General features: G+C 41.9%; 1 protein-coding gene across 3 annotated transcripts in view; it reads right to left on the bottom strand.

Annotated features, from left to right (window-relative positions):
• The window catches only part of LOC306972511 (phosphatase and actin regulator 1-like), an 85,264-nt gene that overhangs the window by 10,283 nt on the left and 55,528 nt on the right, over window positions 1-19,453 (bottom strand). For 2 of the 3 annotated variants that reach the window (XM_079569168.1, XM_079569166.1), the window contains exons 2-7: window positions 18,619-18,783; window positions 9,386-9,466; window positions 6,538-6,741; window positions 4,171-4,480; window positions 2,686-2,882; window positions 1,893-2,049 (exon numbers count right to left, since the gene is read on the bottom strand). In XM_079569168.1, the coding sequence (XP_079425294.1) occupies window positions 1,893-2,049; window positions 2,686-2,882; window positions 4,171-4,480; window positions 6,538-6,741; window positions 9,386-9,466; window positions 18,619-18,783 (1,114 nt within the window). The remainder of the gene's footprint in view (window positions 1-1,892; window positions 2,050-2,685; window positions 2,883-4,170; window positions 4,481-6,537; window positions 6,742-9,385; window positions 9,467-18,618; window positions 18,784-19,453) is intronic. The other variant, XM_079569167.1, reaches the window with a different exon arrangement.

Raw genomic sequence — 19,453 nt, 5'->3', positions numbered from 1 at the left:
TTGTATTACCCCCAGAGCGACTACGAGAAGGATTATTAAGGTAAACAAGTTACTTAGTACTGCTTTAAAATGACTATGTGCGACAATTACTTTTGGTCCATTCCGGACATGGTTCTCAGCACTTGCTTGGGGCCAGCACAAAGATCACGCTCGGCTTGTTGTTGGCCATCTCTGAAGCATTTGTAAAATAATGCAGGCCGACGTGTATGAACAGCGTCAATGTGTGTGCTAGCTCTTTGCTCGGGGATGCTGCGTGTTGATCTAGTGTGTGGAGGAGTCGGGTGGAGAGAGTTTGGCACAAGAGGCATCACCGTGGTGATTCAGTGAAGCGAGGGAGGAAGTAAAGAGTGAGAGAGAAAGAGGGCGCGCAAGTGAGGAGACAGGAGAAGGAAAGGAGAGGAGGGGAGGGGGGGTTGGCAAAGGAGAAATTAGGTCAGCTCCATTTTATTAAAGGCCTCATTTTGGAAGAGATAAAGCGTTTATCCTTATCACTCAGAAGCCAGGGAATAACACTGAGAGCCCTTTGTTTTGTTTTTTTGAAGATACGTGCGTAGAGCTACTGATACAGGTCCAAGCTCGGGTAGAGTGACTGCAAGCCCCTAGCAACAAGGGCTGCGCGTTGGCAAGAACAATGCGATTCACATGTAGGTGAAAAAGGTTCATTTACACTATGATCCTTCATTTGCATCAATGTTCTCTGTTTGTACAGTGTATCCCAGAGATTGCCAATACGCACAAAGAAAGCAGGCAGTCTTGTATCCACCATACATGTGTCATCATACTGCATCAAAATCCCAGATAGTGTAATGGTTAAGCAAAGGAGATTTTAAATAAAATATTGTAAAATACAGATGTTAGAGCTCATACTGAAATACTCAGATGAGATGTTTTTACCAGTAGTGACCAACAAGTTACAATGAGTAGCAGTTAAGCGGACATGTTAAAATTGTATGCATTTGGACACATTTCAGGTAAATCTATTTGTCGTATGATTAGCATAAGCAGCCTACTATATAAATCTCAAGCTCATTTTCTTCAGGTCGGCTTTACCCAAATCTAAAAGCTTCTGGGGAAAAAAATCGACCAAACGAGAAGAAATCAAGGATGAAAATGCAACAAAAATGTGACAAAACAGCAACAAAAGAGCAAGGACAACTATAAACACGTGACAAAAACGTGGCGAAACCAAAAAAACAAGATGACAACATGACAAAAACGCTTAAAAAATGTGCCAAAAACACAGCGACAACGTGGCAAAAAAGTTCCGTTTTGTAGGTGGAAGCTTTCAAATGAGGCGTTACACTGTTGCTCTCCAATTGAGAGAGCTTTTAGTGTCTTCTTGTGATCGGTAATTTGGAGAATGTGTATTCAATCTAAGCTTGAATACTCCTTGAATATCTCCTCCGTGCCATTCGGAAAAAAAAAAACGTTGGTCAGCCTTTACTGTCCACGGTGCTTAACAGTGGAACTCGTCGTCTCCTGAGCTGATACAGGACTTGGATCTGGAGGCTTTTAAAAATGAAATAAATGCGGATGTTGGAATTAATGTTACTGTAAATGTGTTTTATAACTGTATTGATTTGTAAAGGCAATTCTAGCAGAGACGGACATTAGCCATGGCTATAAATGTGCGTTAATGTTAATTGTTCACACTGAAATACATAAATGATCATTAACATCGGGGCATACGTGTGAATATCCACAGTTCTTTCTAAACAAAAATCTGACTCAAGAAGAAAAAAAATTGTATTGTAAATCACAATATCTTCTTTTCGCGATAAATGGTGTGGCGAGTCCCGAGGTAAACACGTGCATGTAAATCTTGCATGCGTGTGTTGCGTAAGAGTATTGCAGTTTTGAAAAATGCATGGGCTCTTAAAAAGGGGGTTTACCTTGTGAGTTTGGTGCCGATCTGCTGCCTGGACTCCAGCCTCTCTTCGTCCGTTTGCCTGGGCAGGATGTTCTTCTCCTCCAGCTCTCGCTTGGACGGACGGTTACTCAGTTTGATGGCCAGGGAGTCTTTCCTCAGCACTTTCTGGGCCAAGGAACCTAAAGGGTAATTAGTACAAGAGTTCAGCAAGAGGACATTCGTGACAATCATTCAGAGAAACAAAAGATTGTATTAATACCATCTATAATGAAACACTAAAATAATGGCAAGTACAAAAAGAAAGGATTTGCAATACCTGGGTGAGCCAATATAACAGTTTTCGTTTTGCAGGTATTTGGCAATAATCTTAAATCACATCTTACACTTTTTTTGGTTAGAAAATGCAACATTGATCGAAAACAGACGAAGATCAATATGCAGTAGTTTTACTTGATTTTGATATTTCCTCCTAAGTCCCTCCCATTCTCCCTCCTCTTTCTCCCCTCTGCTGCACAGCTGTTTCAATAAATGGAGAACAGGAAAAAATAGCCCCGGGGTGGCTGAAGTGAAGTTATGTCGAGTGTTTTTACTCTGCAGATTAAGTTTACCAAGAGATTGAGAGGTGAGGAAAGCATGTCCTGGTAACTTAGAATACTCAAAGATGTGCAAGTGGGTCCGAGTGTGTTTTTGATGTTAAAAACCTCTAAAAAGTGCATGCTACCCCAATTTAAAGCAACAGAAATTTACTTGGAATCAACCTGCCATACGTCTTTTATGTTTTTATATTTTTTAGTTAGTGAGCACAAAAGACTCACTCGTGAATATACAATCATCATCTTCATCATCATCGTCGTCATCCTCCACGTCGTGCTCGTCCTTGTACAGACTGGGCAGGTCCTCGTAGTCCGACTCATTGGGCAGGTTCTCCTTGTCCTCTTCATAGTCTATAATGACCGAGGGCACTTCTCTGCGGTCCAGAGGGGTGCACTGACTGCTGCTGTGCAATGCAGAGCTGCAGTACAAAAACACATGCATTTAGTGAGCAGAGATCAAGACCAAATGTTATATGAACAGGTGGATTCTACCTCAAAAACATCCACAGTATAGGATAAAGACTAAAGCCCTTTGAAATTCTTTCACGCAGAAATGTTTAACAAGTGGCACATTTGATGGATTGATTCATCCGCAGCTTCCTGAGCCACTGTTGCATAAGCACCGGCTTTTAGAATAATTGTATTCAAAGTTAGGATCATTACTTCCTTATCCCTGTCCAAATGGCTCCGGAGAAAATAGCGATCCTAATGTAGATTGTTACATAATGCCCAATCCCCGGCCCCTTTCCTGCAATAAGAAGCAGAGTGCAGCTGCTGATGTTATGTCAGGCCAAACACTGGAGGACGCCTACTCCATGCACTGTCCCACAAATACTCCAGTTCAGAACGAGGCCACACTGCCCTAGGAGAGGCACAGTGTGCTGGTTTAGACCTGTGCGCCAGGGCAACAGAGCAGGATGACCTCAATAATGTTAGGATGAGTCTCATAACAGACATGTCACCTCCGATACACTAAATGAACATCAAGGTTGACTCATTTTGATGTAAAAAGAGTGAAAAGGCGATGCCACATGGTCTTATTTCTTTATTTTAGAGGCCCTGTGCCCTGTTTAAAGGTGTGTTTTAAGATTTACAGAATATACCATTACAGAAACACAATGCAAATAATGAAGATTATCATTAAGTTGAGCATTTAATAACAGTCATTTTTTAACGTCCTAGGAAGAAATCACAGAAATCCAGGTGACTGTCCAAGCATGTTCCTACAAATATGTTCTTCTTTTACACAACGGCTTCCCGGACCTGTTTGAATTGAGCGTTCTATCCCGGACTAGTCGAGTGTTTTAGCCTTGAAGCTAAAGGCTAACGTTATTTTAGCACCAACAAACAGTAAAATACCACCACTTTCTGAATGAATTATTATAAAACATACTCGGCTTGACATTTACTTAAGTTGTCTTTAACTTTTATTTGATTTTTGATCTACATTAAAATGTGGACAGGAAGTGGTCTTTACTCAATCTTGGCCAACAGGAAGTTAGCCAAAAACATTATGTGCTCTGAGCCATTTGTGCTAACGTGTCTCCAAATGCAAATGTTAGATCAACACTTTGACTAAAAGGCACCATCATCAACAACCTGCCCCCTCTCGTGTCAGATCTGTAGACAAATTCAAAGTGAATAAAATTGTGATTGGCTGTGACCTAAAAGTAGAAATTGATCGTCGACAGTGTGGCGTCCACTGACCTCTCGAACCGCTGCATGGACAGCGCCAGGGTTTTATTGAGCTCCTCGATGATGCGGCTGGGCGTGTGCAGACTCCCGTACTGCAGCTGGAGCGGATGGTGCAGCGCGGACAGGCCCATGAGGTGAGAGGGCAGGAGGGTGTTGTGCAGGGAGGGCAGTACATGCGGAGGGGTGCACCGCTGGGAGTGGCCGCTCAGGGGGATGGGCGAGGGGGAAGAATCATGAGGCACGCAGATCATCACCTTCTTCGGCGGCAAGGGGGGAGAGTGCTTACCCCCGGGCAGGCCGGGTAACTTCAGCTGGCAAGAATCTAAAGAAGAGGGAAAAAAGTGATGGCGCAATCTCAATACAAGATCACATTGCTCTGATTACATGTCAAATCCAGTTCAATACATGTTTTATACCAACTTTAAAGAAAAAACTAAGGTTAAACAGGTCCACTCTATGGGAGACTATAAGACTGTTACAATACAAGGTAAAAAAAGCCACTGCAGACACAGATGTTTGTGCAGGTCGCAGAAAACGTTATGTTTTTTACTGCCATATTACAGCTACCCTCAGGTACGTCTTTAAGAATTTTTATTATCAGTGGGTGTCAGTTGTGAACACTGCTCTGCCCCCTCCATCCTCTCACCAGGCTGCACATGCTGCACTGATGATGAATTCAATGATAAACAGAAATCTCATGAATCTTGTGTGCCCAAGTTAGCTTGCTGTACAACAATACAACAATACAACAATTCCGGGTCAACAAAATGGAGTAGCTGAGGGCAGCTTTAATGGACAAATATTTTATTTTAGCAACAGAGAAAGGAGGGGAAATGTGAAATTGTAAAGTAAATAGGACAACACAAAAAATATCTGGGGTTAATACAAGTGTTAATGGGATGAATGGTGGTGGTGGGGGGGGGTCTTTCATATCCCCTGGTGTCTCTGGCCAGAAAACCATGCTTGCAACGTGAGCCGGTGGCCCCAATACACACTAATGGAAGAAGCTACCAGGCTAATGGGTAAAGCCAACTGTGGGCTAGCGCCACTTGAACAGTATTTACAGCCAAGTTTGAGAGAAAAAAAAAAAGATCTCCATTGTGTAATTGGATGTACAACATCCCTCTCTCCCTTTGTCTTTTCTCTCAGCGTAGTATTTACTCTCACGGACAATTAATGAGTAAAAAAACATGCTACGACACCTGCAGTGGCGCTTATGGCCTCGAGGGGCACAAGTCACTTAGTTCTGCTTTAATGCCAGGTTAAATCAATTACATTTAATTCCTTAATTTTGGCACAATTCATTAAAGGTTGTTTAATGCTTTAAAGTCCAGTGGAAACAATAAATTGTGTAGGCTCTCAGTCGTTTTCCATAGTAATAAAGATTCAAACATCGTGACCTGAACAAGGTTGATTGAATTGAGAATGTTTTTACCAGCTTCTTCTCGCTCGTTATTAACATTGTGCATTTAACTAGTCATATATTTTGACAACAACAGCGGGAAGAAGTCCTCTAGTCAATAAACCCAGTCCAGTTTACAATATTTAAATCTGTACTAAAGTGCAGGCACAACCTAATACTGAAAAGATGATAAATGACACTTTAATAACCAGATTTCACTTTCCTTGAGTCACTCTTTAAAGCTAAATGAAGAATTTGATTAAAATGAATGAAAATTGTCAAGTCAAAACAAGCCAAACCATTACTCTCCTTTGGTTTACACTTACATAAATAAAGCACAAGAAAGTACATTTGGAATACAAAAATGTAGCAGAGGGACTTGGCATCAAACTAAGATGGTGTTGCTTTTGATGCACGTTTTGGACATCAAAACTCAATCAGGAGAATCAAGGAGAATATACGATAATCCTGGGATATTACACAAGCATTTTGGCCTAAACAAAACATTCAACTGATGGCAGTAAATTGCATTTGATTCACAATTAGCCTGCCCAGCCCATTGTCTGCAGTCGTCCCAGTCCTATACACTGTCTGGAGTGGACCTGTCTGATGAGAGCGGCTCAGACGTCACAGTGGCTGGATTTAGGCCAGAGTAATGCCACTTCTGTGACAGACAGATTGAGAGTGACAGACAGCTTGGAGGGCAGAACCTCAGGGGGATTTAATGAGACTACAATAATCCACTGCACATGTGTTGGAGCGCAGGTACAGGCAAAACGGATGGCTGTGTTTGTGCGCTCTGAGAAGTCAAAAAGGATTTCAGCACCAATCATTTTCAACATCATGGTTCAGCTTTTAAAAAATATATGTTTACTTTAAAATTATAGCATTACACAACAATGCACCACCAATGCATCGCGCTTTCTACTGTTTATTCAAGCTGCATCTACGGGGACGACAGAAGTGAGGGCTTTTACCTGTGCTGTGGCTGGGTAGCCTGGAGAAGGGCTTGGGCGGCAGAGCTGGTGGCTGCTTGTGGTACAGCAGGGGCTTGGCGGGGGGTTCCAGCCGATCACAGGGGAAAGTGACGGACTTCTTTGAGGGCAAAATCATGGACGACTTGAGGGGGGGCTCCTGAGTGCAGACACCGCCATCCATGGACGACCGGAACTCCACTGTTGCTGACAAAAAAACAGAGTCTTTGAGTTAGCAACAAGACAAGAATCATAAAAAAAAAAGTTACATAAAAATAAGTAGAGGCGTTTATTACTAACTTATGTCCGGTTTATTGTAGAGGCGTAGTAGTTGTACATTTACTGCACTCAGCTGGCCTGATAAAAACTATTGTACACCTTAAGCGCTCAACATATTGTTTATCCTAATAAAAGAATTTGCCTTAAACATATTTTGAAATAGAATTAAAAAAATTGGAAATAGAAAACACAAATCCGGAGGTGTCTCTTTATGCATCATTATAGGTTGAGGAGGACAGTCCTAAAATGCAGCAAAGTGTTTTGAGCATAGAATAAAACGAGCAATATGAAGGCCTGTCGCGATAACACAATTTCAAGTCCCATATATTGAGGCAGGAAAGTATTTGCATACGACACCTGTCTTAGAAAAAGATGGCAATTTGGCAGCAATAAACAATATTATTCAGGACGACGCGATGGCACTGAAACTAACTTAAAAAAAAAAAAAAATCTCAGAATTCTCTCTGTCCTACAAGTCCTTATCTTATTAAAGGGATATTTCAGGATTTTTGACATAGGGCCTCATTTCCTAGTTATCCAGAGTGTTGTTGATTTCTGGAGATATATATATATTTTTTAATTCTAAACTCTATATTGAAGAGTTTAGTGGTGCTAAACTAGTGCTAGACTAGCGCATCTCTATGGTAACCAGTAGCCTGCATTATAAACCTCTTCAAAATCATGGGGTAGTCCTCCAAATGTTGCCATATCTGATTTGTAGAAAGCTCCTTTATGAACTCCACGTGTAGTAATGCCGGCCGCAGGTAAACAAACAAAAGCACCACTAAACTCTTCAAAGATCAGGACTGCATGAATTTAAAAAAAAAATATATATATATATCTCCAGAAATCAACAACACTCTGGATAACTAGGAAATGAGGCCCTATGTCAAAAATCCTGAAATATCCCTTTAAACATATCTTTAATAACTCACAAGTTGCAATACGCATGAAACTGAATGAAACACAATGTACTTAAGTCGATTATCGTGACAGGCCTGTCAATAGCCGTTTCACTTTGCTTTGTACTAGACCTGCTTGATACACTGTAGTCAGATGAGGACCAGTATACAGGATGTGGGCAATAAGTACCTTAACGGTCCACATTTGGCAAACTGCACTTTGCGGCACTTGTTTGTGCACTCGTTTGTCACATAATTCCAAAGTAAGTGTGTCAAACATAGGTGTCGTTCAGATCAAAGCAGATTACAATCCGACAGCCAATCAGGCCGGTGATATTTTAAGAACCAGATCTATTTTGAGCTTGACATATTTAAAGACTTGCCATAGTGGAGCGGCTCGTCTTTGATAATGAGCAGGGGACAGAATGAGAAAAGGTTTGCAAAGACATTGAACATCACACAAACTGGGTTGTCACTGCAGGGCCCGCCTTTCACCGAAACTAGATAAAACTAGGATTGAAAATCACATGAACGCATACAAGTAAACCTTTTCATGCTATGAGAATTATTTTTCCTGTTACTTATGAAATCTGGTATTGGAGAAGTGTAATTTCGAATTTGTTGGAGATGAGGCTTAGGGCCCGATCTTGTGCATCAAAACGGAGACGATAGCGTGACATTTTGCGCTCAGTCGGAGCGCACTTTGTGATCTTGCCACTCCAGACTTGGCGCATTTAAGTGGGTTGAGACACACACATTTTCCTCCAACCAGATCGACTCCGCGTCCAGGAGAGTGGTTGTGTGGGAGTGGGGGGTGAACATGTGCTTTTGTTTTGCTTCGCGTTCACGCCAAGCGCGGGCCGATCCGCGCCACAGCGGACGCTGTAGCTCTTTTTCTCTCGAGACGTGAACATGGTTTAGCTCACGATGGGGTAAATAAAGTTTTTAGTGCGACCTGTGAGAGCCTAAGGCTTAAGAAAGAACGCAAGACAGCGCAATGTAAACGAGGAAGTGAATGTCAGCCGTGTTTCCATCAGTGCAGTCGCCTCCTCTTGTGACGCCCCCTCACAGGTGGCGGAGGCGAATGGCACATATAGCTCCGCCACTCGGAAAATAATTCGCCAAGAGCCTGCGCCGCCCCGTGCGCCGCCACAAGATCTGGCCCTTAATGTGTAAAGTCCTGAACCATATTATCAAACCAAATATCTGCATTGATTACTCAGAAATCTACTCAAATTAAATTGGCATGGATGGCAGGGATGGATTCTGAGTGTCAAATGAGCATATCGCATACTGTAATGGATTCCAGTGCGTTCTCTCTTTAATGACTCCATTACCGCCTTACACAAAGTCAGTGGCTTTCTTTAGTTAGCCCAATTACGTGATGTCCAGGGGCACAGGACGCCCCGTTGGCATCTCCTTTTACACGGTGGAGCTTTGAAAACGGGCTGACCAGAGCGCATCAAATCGCGATCAAAAAAAGAAAGAACAAAGTTTCTGTAATGAAAGATGATATCTCCAAATGTCCCAGGTCCTAATCTCAAAGAGGGCACTTCACAGGCTGATTAATGAGGCAGATGAAGAAATAGAGACATCCTACATTTCACTCCCCAACTTCGTTATTTTTTTTTTTTTTAAAGTTACCATCAGGAATGCATCAGAGAGCTCACCTTTTTCGAAAATCTCCTTAAGCACTCCTCTTTTGATCAGCTCGTCTCGGCTCTGCCTCATTGACATCTTCCTCTCCAAAGCTGAGAAAAGAACAGACGGCATTAGCATTTTGTAGAAATTTCATGCCACGGAGAGATAACTTGAACTGCAGGCTCTTCCCCAAATGTGCACAACCGTACTGTTGTGGGGGTCCCTTCAGGTCAAAACAAGTATCCACATAATAAATGTGGAAAAATGTAATGTAAACACTGAAAGCAAGCAGTTTATCTTTCGGCAAAAGCATTAAAAAACAAAGTCAGCTTTAAAATCTCTGAAAATGTATGAATCTGTGTAGCCGGTGTAACTAACGAAAGGATTATTAGAAATTATAGAAATGTATGGTATGAGCAACCTATCTAAATCAAGTTAGCAAAGCAACAAAGGACTTTGAAACTTGCATCCATAATATTAGCATAAGCATGAGTAGAATGCAAACCAATAAATTGTCACGTCTACAGATAAGATAAAAATGTAAATCCATCCGTGCATGCAGCTATACCGTTCATATAGTTTCTAAATGTGTGTAAATAACTTGCAAAAGAAGTCTAAAGCAGGAAATTAGATGCTAGAGCTTTGCATTGATTGTCAAATGCAAACTCTAAAATTGATTGCATTGCAACAATAGCCGACTTGAGCAGAAAGTTTCACAGTGGGATTGAATTTTATCAAAAGATTATTTTGTGACCAACTTCCACCCTCAACAATCACCCTCTGATGACAAGTAAAATAAAATAAAATAATAAATTAATGTGAAATACAGTATATGCTATGATGTCGCCTCACATAAGTGCTGATTTAAAGACCCTACGATGTCATGGAAAAGGGTGGGAAAAGTAATTGCATTACTTCAGTACTTCAGTCTTGTCCCTCAGTATCTTGAATACGCAGACAAAGACCTTTCCAATACAATTTGATAATACAAAACAAATCCAAACACCATTCATGACTAGCATGTGTATGAATGGGAATTTAGGGCTGGAGAAAAGCACTTCTCATGCTAATAAATTATGCACAGTGCAACTTGCCCCACAGCTCCAGCGTGCATCTATTTTTAGCCTTCTAAAGTTATTAGGCACTTCACATCTTCATACAGCGGGTCCAACAAAGGCACAATGAAATCACACCAGTAAACCCACAATCGAGCTCTGCATGGAAACGAATTAAAGACCAGAACGACTCTTGAGCAGATAGGAGGAAGAATGTCCCGGCAGGCTTCCGTAGCTTGTGACGACATCAAGAGAGATCACAGGTTGTGCCACAAGGAGCCACGAGTTTTGATCAAAATAGATCGATCTCTGGTTTGTATTTCCCTTAGTGACAGTGAGGCTCTTCATGGCACTATTAATCACAAGCAAATGGAAATTCAAAATGGTCACAATAAGCGAATTGTTTTAAGTGCATGTGACACATTAGACACAATAGACACAATTTTAGCAAAAAAAATAGTGCTCAAAGTTGTGATGTTCATTATTTTTCTTCCTTATTGGACAGGAAGTGACTTATGTAGAGGTACATATTTTTAACTGTTGCTGTGCCAAATGAGCGAGTCTGAACTTAATAGAACTATCCCTCTATGTCCCCAAAAATGTTTTATGAAAAAACTACAACTTTCAACATCAGAGCGTTTCTAGCTGAATAAAGTCGTATGTAAACAACACTGCTAATGCTACAACAGTTAGCTAAAAGCATGCTAACGTTATACAAACGTTTCTTCTCACCTGATGTAATTCAAAACATGCTAAACAACATTATATTGGATTATTATATTATATTGGCTGTGACCAACAGAAACGTTCACATCACTAATGTAGTGGGTTTGTTTAAGTTCCACTCTTTTCCACTAGGGGCTGGCTTCATCTGGCATCTGAACTCGGACCACTCGCATCATCTCTGAGTCCAATGATGTGTGAAACTTGCCCAACCGGACCCGCACTTGCACTGTGTATAAATGTGATCACAACAACACCAGAAAAGCTGCAATAACATATTTCTCATTGCTACTCTTTCACCTTTAAATGCCAAATGAGCTCCGATACAAACTGAATACAAATGGCAAACAAGATAGCTCCGCAAGACTGAACATTTGAGTCTTCTAAATAACACCGAATTATCAACAGACAGCCCGCTTTGGGAAACCAGATGCTCAATATCACCCTGAACTTCAAAACGTTTTTCAATGTGAGTGCGCATGATACTAGCTTGGGGCAAGGAATTAGCCAGAGAGGAGAGGAGATTTTTATGTGAGGCGAACATGACTAGAATTTTCAGCAAATAAGTAACAAAAGGCAGGACTAGGTGAGCCCAAGGAAGTGGAAAATTGAATCGAAGAAGGAATTTGTAGGAAGGTTTGTTGGACATAGTCATGGAGATGGTTCAACATATTTATTCAAGAATTTAGGCGAAACAATATGATAACTATTGCCTATTATGTTCAAGGTTACGGGGGATGCAAATGAACGTATTCATGTTTTAGGGATTATGCAACCGTCCCATCCCCATATCAGAAGTAATTACTCAAAGCTTTATGACATAACCCCCAGTCCGGGAATGTCCAGGGTTGTGTAACTCCATTAAATCAAAACACCTCATGACGATGCGCCGGATTTGCTGAACACAATGTGGTTCAGGAGCGAAAATATCCAATAAAAGCTCAGATTAGGGCTGCACAATATGAGAAAAAAGATAAAAACATTACTGTATTTAAAGCAAGTAAGTAGGATATAAAATGACTAAAACTGAACTTAACTATATATTCAGTCATATATTTTTGTTTTAAGCTTTAGCAAAAGAGGTCTGTGATTTTGTGAAATTACAGAACTATAATAATTTGGCGATATATTGTGCAGCTCTTATGCTGAAATTATAACCCACAACAGCATCTCTTGACACTGCCTTACGCTGGAATAGAAAGATTCATTTAATTTTTAATGAATGTGTTAGAAGTTACATGTTCATTTCATCAGAAAAGTGCAGTGGAGGAAAAACAGGAGCAAGTTGAAGCCCAAAGCAAGTAAAACGAAACAAAAAAGGATATATATATATAAAGTTATTTCAGGCAACTCCAAAATAAATTATGCACAACTGGCCTCCTGCTACGTACTAATAGTGTGGGGGGCTAAGAAAGCACATTTCCCAAAGGAGGTGAAATGCAGAATGGGCAAATTTTTATAAGCTCTACCATGGCCGTCTTTATCCCACAGTGTAGAAGAGATCTCTTGATAAAAGGTGCATTACATTTTATATTGCTAAATGGTACCTAGGGCAGTGCTGTTAATAATTTTTTTTATAGAATCCTATCAAATCCATCCATTTTCTTCCGCTTTATCCGGGGCCGGGTCGCGGGGGCAGCAGTCTCAGCAGAGATGCCCAAACTTCCCGGTCCACGCACACCTCCTCCAGCTGTTCTGGGGGGACCCCGAGGCGACACCAGGCCAGCTCGGAGACATTGGGCCCGATCTTGTGCATCAAAACGGAGACGATAGCGTGACATTTTGCGCTCAGTCGGAGCGCACTTTGTGATCTTGCCACTCCAGACTTGGCGCATTTAAGTGGGTTGAGACACACACATTTTCCTCCAACCAGATCGACTCCGCGTCCAGGAGAGTGGTTGTGTGGGAGTGGGGGGTGAACATGTGCTTTTGTTTTGCTTCGCGTTCACGCCAAGCGCGGGCCGATCCGCGCCACAGCGGACGCTGTAGCTCTTTTTCTCTCGAGACGTGAACATGGTTTAGCTCATGATGGGGTAAATAAAGTTTTTAGTTTGACCTGTGAGAGCCTAAGGCTTAAGAAAGAACGCAAGACAGCGCAATGTAAACGAGGAAGTGAATGTCAGCCGTGTTTCCATCAGTGCAGTCGCCTCCTCTTGTGACGCCCCCTCACAGGTGGGGGAGGCGAATGGCACATACAGCGCCGCCACTCGGAAAATAATTCGCCAAGAGCCTGCGCCGCCCCGTGCGCCGCCACAAGATCTGGCCCATAGTCCCACCACCGTGTCCTGGGTCTTCCACGAGGCCTTGTCCCACTAGGACATGCCTGGAACACCTCCCTCTGGCTCCTTTCGACGTGAAGGAGCAACGACTCTACTCCGAGCTCCTATCCTATCAAAATCCTATCAAATCCACCCAATAATGTGACTAAAGTAGCTCAAACTTGAGAGGGAGGAATGGAAAACTTGTTGTCTATTTTCTGGAACCTCATTTGTAAAAGTCAATCTAAATGTTAATTGAATTTATAGATCTATAAAACAGTTTAAAAAGCAAGCAGTTTGCAAAGTGCTGAAAATGGGGATGAAAACAGCCCTTAGAAACAAAACAATCGAAGAGGTTATCTCCAGTCTGAGTTCATGTACATGTTACCTTGATGAATTACCCAAAGTCTGTGCAGAGCGCTGCCTTTGACACAGTGGACCACAGGATCTTACTTCACAGGTTAGAAAACTGGGTGGGAATCTCTGATGCTGCTTTAAACTGGTTCAAGTCCTTTCTCGAGGACAGGACGTACTTTGTCGAAATTGGCAACTGTGTCTCAGACAAAATTGCCATGACCTGTGGAGTCCCCCAGGGGTCAATCATGGGACCCCTCTTATTCAACGTGTACATGCTTCCATTGGGTCAGCTAATAAACAGCAATAATGAATGTGTCTTACCACAACTACGCAGATGACACTCAGGTCTATGTGTCACTGATGGCAGGGGAACATGGGCCTGGAGATAGATTACTGCATCCAACAGATCAGTTTGTGGATGAAAAACAACTTTCTCCAACTAAACTCAACCAAAACTGAGATCATTGTTTTTGGCCCACACACACACAAAAAGAATATGTTATCAGTCACCTTGAGTGTCTCTCTAAAACCGAAAAATCAGGTTAGAAATCTAGGAGCAATCATGGACTCAGACCTGAACAGTTTTGTTTCGGTTTCATGCAGCTAAAATCTGGAATAGTCTTCATGAGGATGTGAGACAGGCCTCAACTCTGACAATGTTCAAATCCAGGCTGAAAACAGTTATTTTTACCGGCGCATATGAAAACTGAAAGTATTTTATCTGCGCTCTTGCCTTTTACGGTAATTAATCAATTTTTATGTTGATGTTTTATTGCTTTTACCTGCTTTCTTGTAATTTTATGCAACTGTGAAGCACTTTGAATTGCCTTGTGTATGAGATGTGCTCAACAAATAAACTTGCCTTCACTAATGTTAAATTTGTTTATTCAATATTAAACAGAATAAAATTGGATTGATCAAAAATTGCGATCGGTCAATATGAGGGAAAATTGTGAGTCAAACAGAAGCCTTTACAAACTCTGGAAAGATTTCCCCCCCCCGTTAAAAAGGTACAAATTCAAGTCTTTTCCCAAGTTATCAGCTTTAGTAAATATTTAATGGTTGCGCTGACAAAAACAAAGCTCACAGTACCCGTCACTGCACAAGGTTAAACCATTCTCCTTATGTTCTTGTAATATACCAACAAGCACCTGTAACGTCTTTGAACATGGCCCCTTTGAATTGACTTCAGCACAAACAACCTCCTCCTCTGGACCATCTTGAGTCCGATTCGCTGGAAGTTGGCGCTGCAGTGTCCAACTGTGAAAATCAGAACCAGGGTTGGAGCCTTATTCGAGAGACTCGGCTAAGAGCATATCAAATTAAACTGGCATCTGCAAGAGCTGTCTGCATTGATGTGCAAAACGCTTAGCATTTTTTAGTGCCAGGGAAAGTATATTCGTCTGCAAAGTGACCCAGATAGTCAGAACACGCCCCGGCAGCAGCCCGAGGCGCTGTAGCTCAAAGTGGAGGCTTTTAACCAGGACCGCTCACTGGACCTGCCTTCAAAACCTGCACTGAAACTTTAATGTTCTGTTCTATTAATCAGAAAGTCCGTGCTCGGCAGGCAGCCCTACACGTGCATGGGATGGGCTGTTGATTCAATTTGTGTGTACGCAGTTTACGCCATTTTAAAAAGACTTCAATTGTTTTGGGGATATAATTTCCTCACTCAACAACATAACAACAAAGTAACAAAACTGCTCGCTCAGTCAATTTTGTAAGTTCTGAAATGCAAACGGTTCTTGCATTAATTTAGCAGATTTCAGTCTTCTCACATCATTAGGCACTTGGACAGATTTAAAATGTACATTTATACTGGATACAGATACAGAGTTATTTTTCCAAACTTGGTCAGTCAGCCCCGTTGATAAAATGGGAGGGAAAAGTGCACTTTTGATTTGTTTCCTTTGTTTGGCATTGCGTTAAAAAGTAGCAAATTCTCACATCTTGCAAATACGATCGTTCACAGCCTGAATTGTCATATGCGGCCTGTTTGATTGACGGGACGATGGCTATGGAATTCATACATCATGAGTGAATGCGCCCCTAATTTGTCAAGTAATTTCAGTTATTCATTACATACACAAATGTTAACGTTTCGGAGAAGACACATCTGCATAGGTGTTTAAACAAATAGGGCCATCTCTATTGTAAGGCAAAGAAGGTTTTGTTCTTTTCAGAGAAGTTGAAATAACTTGTATAATCTTTGAATCCATTTTATACAGCCGGTCCAATTTATTCCCATTAGATTTCTATTAGTCGTTCATCTCCCGTCTTTACAACATCCAGGAAGGAAATCTCGGAGCTACTTCCAGTCATGTGAATGGGTTGCACTGATCCGCAGTCGTCGGGACTGTTCCGCTCCTCTGCACCACGCTCGCATTTGCTTATATGGGCTTTGCAGAACTCGCTACGACAGTGGGCGCCCAAATGGATGTGACAGGCCTAAACGCACTGGCACGTCGTCATGTGAAGCACCTGCCCAAGCTTTCCAACGGGAAAAACAAACGTCCCCCCAGCTCCCCTGCGAGATACGCTGAAGTCGTAATCCGCCATCAAAAGGAGTGGGCAAAACAAAAGCAGTGTTTACAGAGAGCGGCATGAGGCAAACAAAATAAGTGGATAACAATAGAATGAAAGAGCTTTTTTAACCACGGCTCCAATCCGAAATCCCCGGAATCAATGCCCCCTTTTTAGCGCAGTGCATTTGATTGTACAGCGCATGTGAAGACACAAGTGAGTGGACAGCTTTCCCACGCAGCATCGGGGTTTGCGTACATTTCATAACCTGAACTTGAAATAGACTAGAATGCAGTTGAGGGTAAACGCGGACTACAGTGAGCAACAAAGTCGTCCATAATTACAGCGGTTAAGACGCAAAAGCCCACCAGAGTGTACCAGCACTAGCATGATGAATGGTTGATCTAAAATCTAGCCCTCATCTCGCAATGTGTAAGAAAGAAAGGTAGGTAATTAAGTGGTAATTTGCAACAGTGACTCATTTTCAGTGGCTACTAATGTTTCCTGTTTGAAACTAGTATCATTCAGGCAAATTCACAAACACAATTACAGACGGTGACCAAGGAATTTTGTGCAGCCTGTATGGAAGAGGCCCAATCTAATTACTTCAGATTTGATTATACGAGATGGAAAAAGCACAAAAAGTCTCATGCTCTCATAACTTTGCGTCAAGAGTTGTTTGGAAAATAAGACAGAGAGGAGCTAACAGGACGTGCTGATTCACTCAACAAATTCACACCAGCAACATGCTAACTCAATTAGCCTCTAAACAGGAGCACAATGTCCCTTCCAGTTTAAATACTGTACTGACCGTTAACTGTGGTAGCCTGGCAAGCCGCTTGACTTACTGCATGCACTTAAATAAAAGAGCAAGACAGTCTACATAGAGATTCGATTTGTTAAAGGAGTTTTATCTTGCCACACTTCTGGATTTGGAATGAACCTACACAGGTACAGAAGAAAATGAACAGTTACACGGTCTCAGTTCTCTTGGGCCTTTTAGAAACAAGCTCGTTCATATGGTACCCAGGCAGGTCATGCATGAAGAGCTGCTCATTGGGACAAAAGCCCTGGGTTCTCCTCATGGAGTTTGTGCAGTAGATCGGGGACATGTGGTGAACATATCAGCTTTTTTTCCGTCATCCCCGCTCCTCTCACATGCAAAACACCAAAGTGCCACATGTTTTGGCAAGTATACATTACAGTACTTAATAGCAGGACAATCATCGTCTAATGCAGCCACAGTACAACCATCACCTGTGCATTGTTTGTATTGTTTGTGTGGCTTTGGATTAGTCAATGCCAGTTATTTCCAACTGTAGATCCAGTCTCTCCGGATCAGTATCAGAGTACACAGAGTAAGGCAGGTAGCTATCCAGGCTAGGATTGGAATATGGTTAATGAAAAAATACAAAGCGCACACACACACACACACACACACACACACAGGCGGTGTGCCCTTCTGTGGGCCTGACAACAGCAAAAAACAAGATCAAAGCAGCGCTAAAGAGACTTGGAACTCCCAACACTGCATTTTGGTAGAATCCATTTCAATCACCCCAGAGAAACTACACACTTTATTGACAAAGGAAAACAAAACAAGGTAAGACATAAGATTTTTTACTCAAGTTAAGGATAACATTTGCATAAGTAAAGTAAAAATAGTACTCCAACTAAAATTGAAATCATATAACTTCATGTGGTTCATGTGGTCCTCTGGAATTGGGGAAACGTTTTTCCCTGTTGGAAAATGCACATGAACACTGGCTTAATGGGAAAAACAACAGGAAAACAGACTTCTGCACCTGACTGCGGAAATCAACCGATTTGTGCAGTTGTTGTTTCATGTGAGCTTTTTAAACAACTTAAACTCAGCAATGTTCTTGAGTTTCGTGTGCACTGTCGTTAACATATTGGCGAGAGAAATGGCCAACATCAAGAGAAGAATATTTTCGCTTTTGAGATGCTAATGCCAAATTCAAATGGTTAGCTCAGTTAAGCGCTCATCAGTGACAAAGAAAAAAAGCTCCACTTTCCGACATGAAAAGCAAATGAACGCAAACCAACTGGGGACAATGACATCACATCTCAGAAAAAACAAGCTCCCCAGTTCACATGAATGCAGCAATAAAACCAAAGAAGATTTGGGATGTAGCCATGACAACGGCTACATCTACGTGGGATTGGGTATCTGTGCGCCTAGTTACCTGCATTACCATGTTAATGGTAATGCAGGTGCAAAGGAGGAGCCAATTTTAGGGCAGCACCTTTAGAAAAGTGCACTAGTATCATGTTTTAGTGCTTTAGTGCATGTTTTAGTGCTTTAGTGCTTGTTTGAACACATACCGGCCGAGGTTTGCTTGAACTTGTCACTCTTCTTCTTCCTCCATTTCCAGGGCTTGAGGAGGCGTCCCAGAGTGGCAAACTTGCTCCGACGGCGAATGGGCGGTGTGTGGGTGCCAGTCAGCATGGACTCCGAGCGCATGGCGGCTAATCGTTCGGCTTCCTCAGCTGAAGAGAGAGAGAGAGTCAGAGTCAGAAGGGGGAGGAGAAAACAAGGTCTAGTTGATATGAAGGTGCAGAGGAGGTGCTAGCAGGCGAGAGAGGTGCAGAATGTGTGTCAGACTGGGGAGGAAAGTGATACGTAAAATAGGATGGATAGGACAGAGGTTATCAAACTGGGGTGCTTGTGCTGCTGTGCGCCTCATGTTTGTATTCTTCTGCAATTCAAGTCCCAACTAATTTCTTAGACATGATTATCTTGTTTTGAGGATATTTTGGTTATTCCTTGCCTTGCCCTGGATTAGGTCTTGATTCTACGACATAAATTGGAACAAAGCAGAAAAGATAACTCAAGTTGTAGGCCACATTTCAATTATAATTAGAACAAAGTAATCATGCGTCTTCCAAGCGCAGTGGAAAATGGGAGATGAAGGGAGAGAGAAATGACCAAACCTGGACTCAAACCTGTGTCACTCTAGCAGAAGGTGTGTGAATGAGATCAAAGCACTTTGTTTCTAAAGTCAAGCTGCAAATCACATTGATGCAAAGTGTCTAAAAAGAAAACAGTTTTGTTTTACATTATTTCTGCTGCATTCAAATTGTGCATATACAAGCACTCAGAAGCACAAGACCCGAATCAGTGTGCAGAGCATTGACCTTTTCCTAATGAGTTACGTTC

Source organism: Gobius niger (assembly GCF_951799975.1).
Source record: "Gobius niger genome assembly, chromosome: 13".
NCBI classification, from domain to species: Eukaryota; Metazoa; Chordata; class Actinopteri; order Gobiiformes; family Gobiidae; genus Gobius; species Gobius niger.
This window is presented reverse-complemented; position numbering and strand designations above follow the sequence as displayed.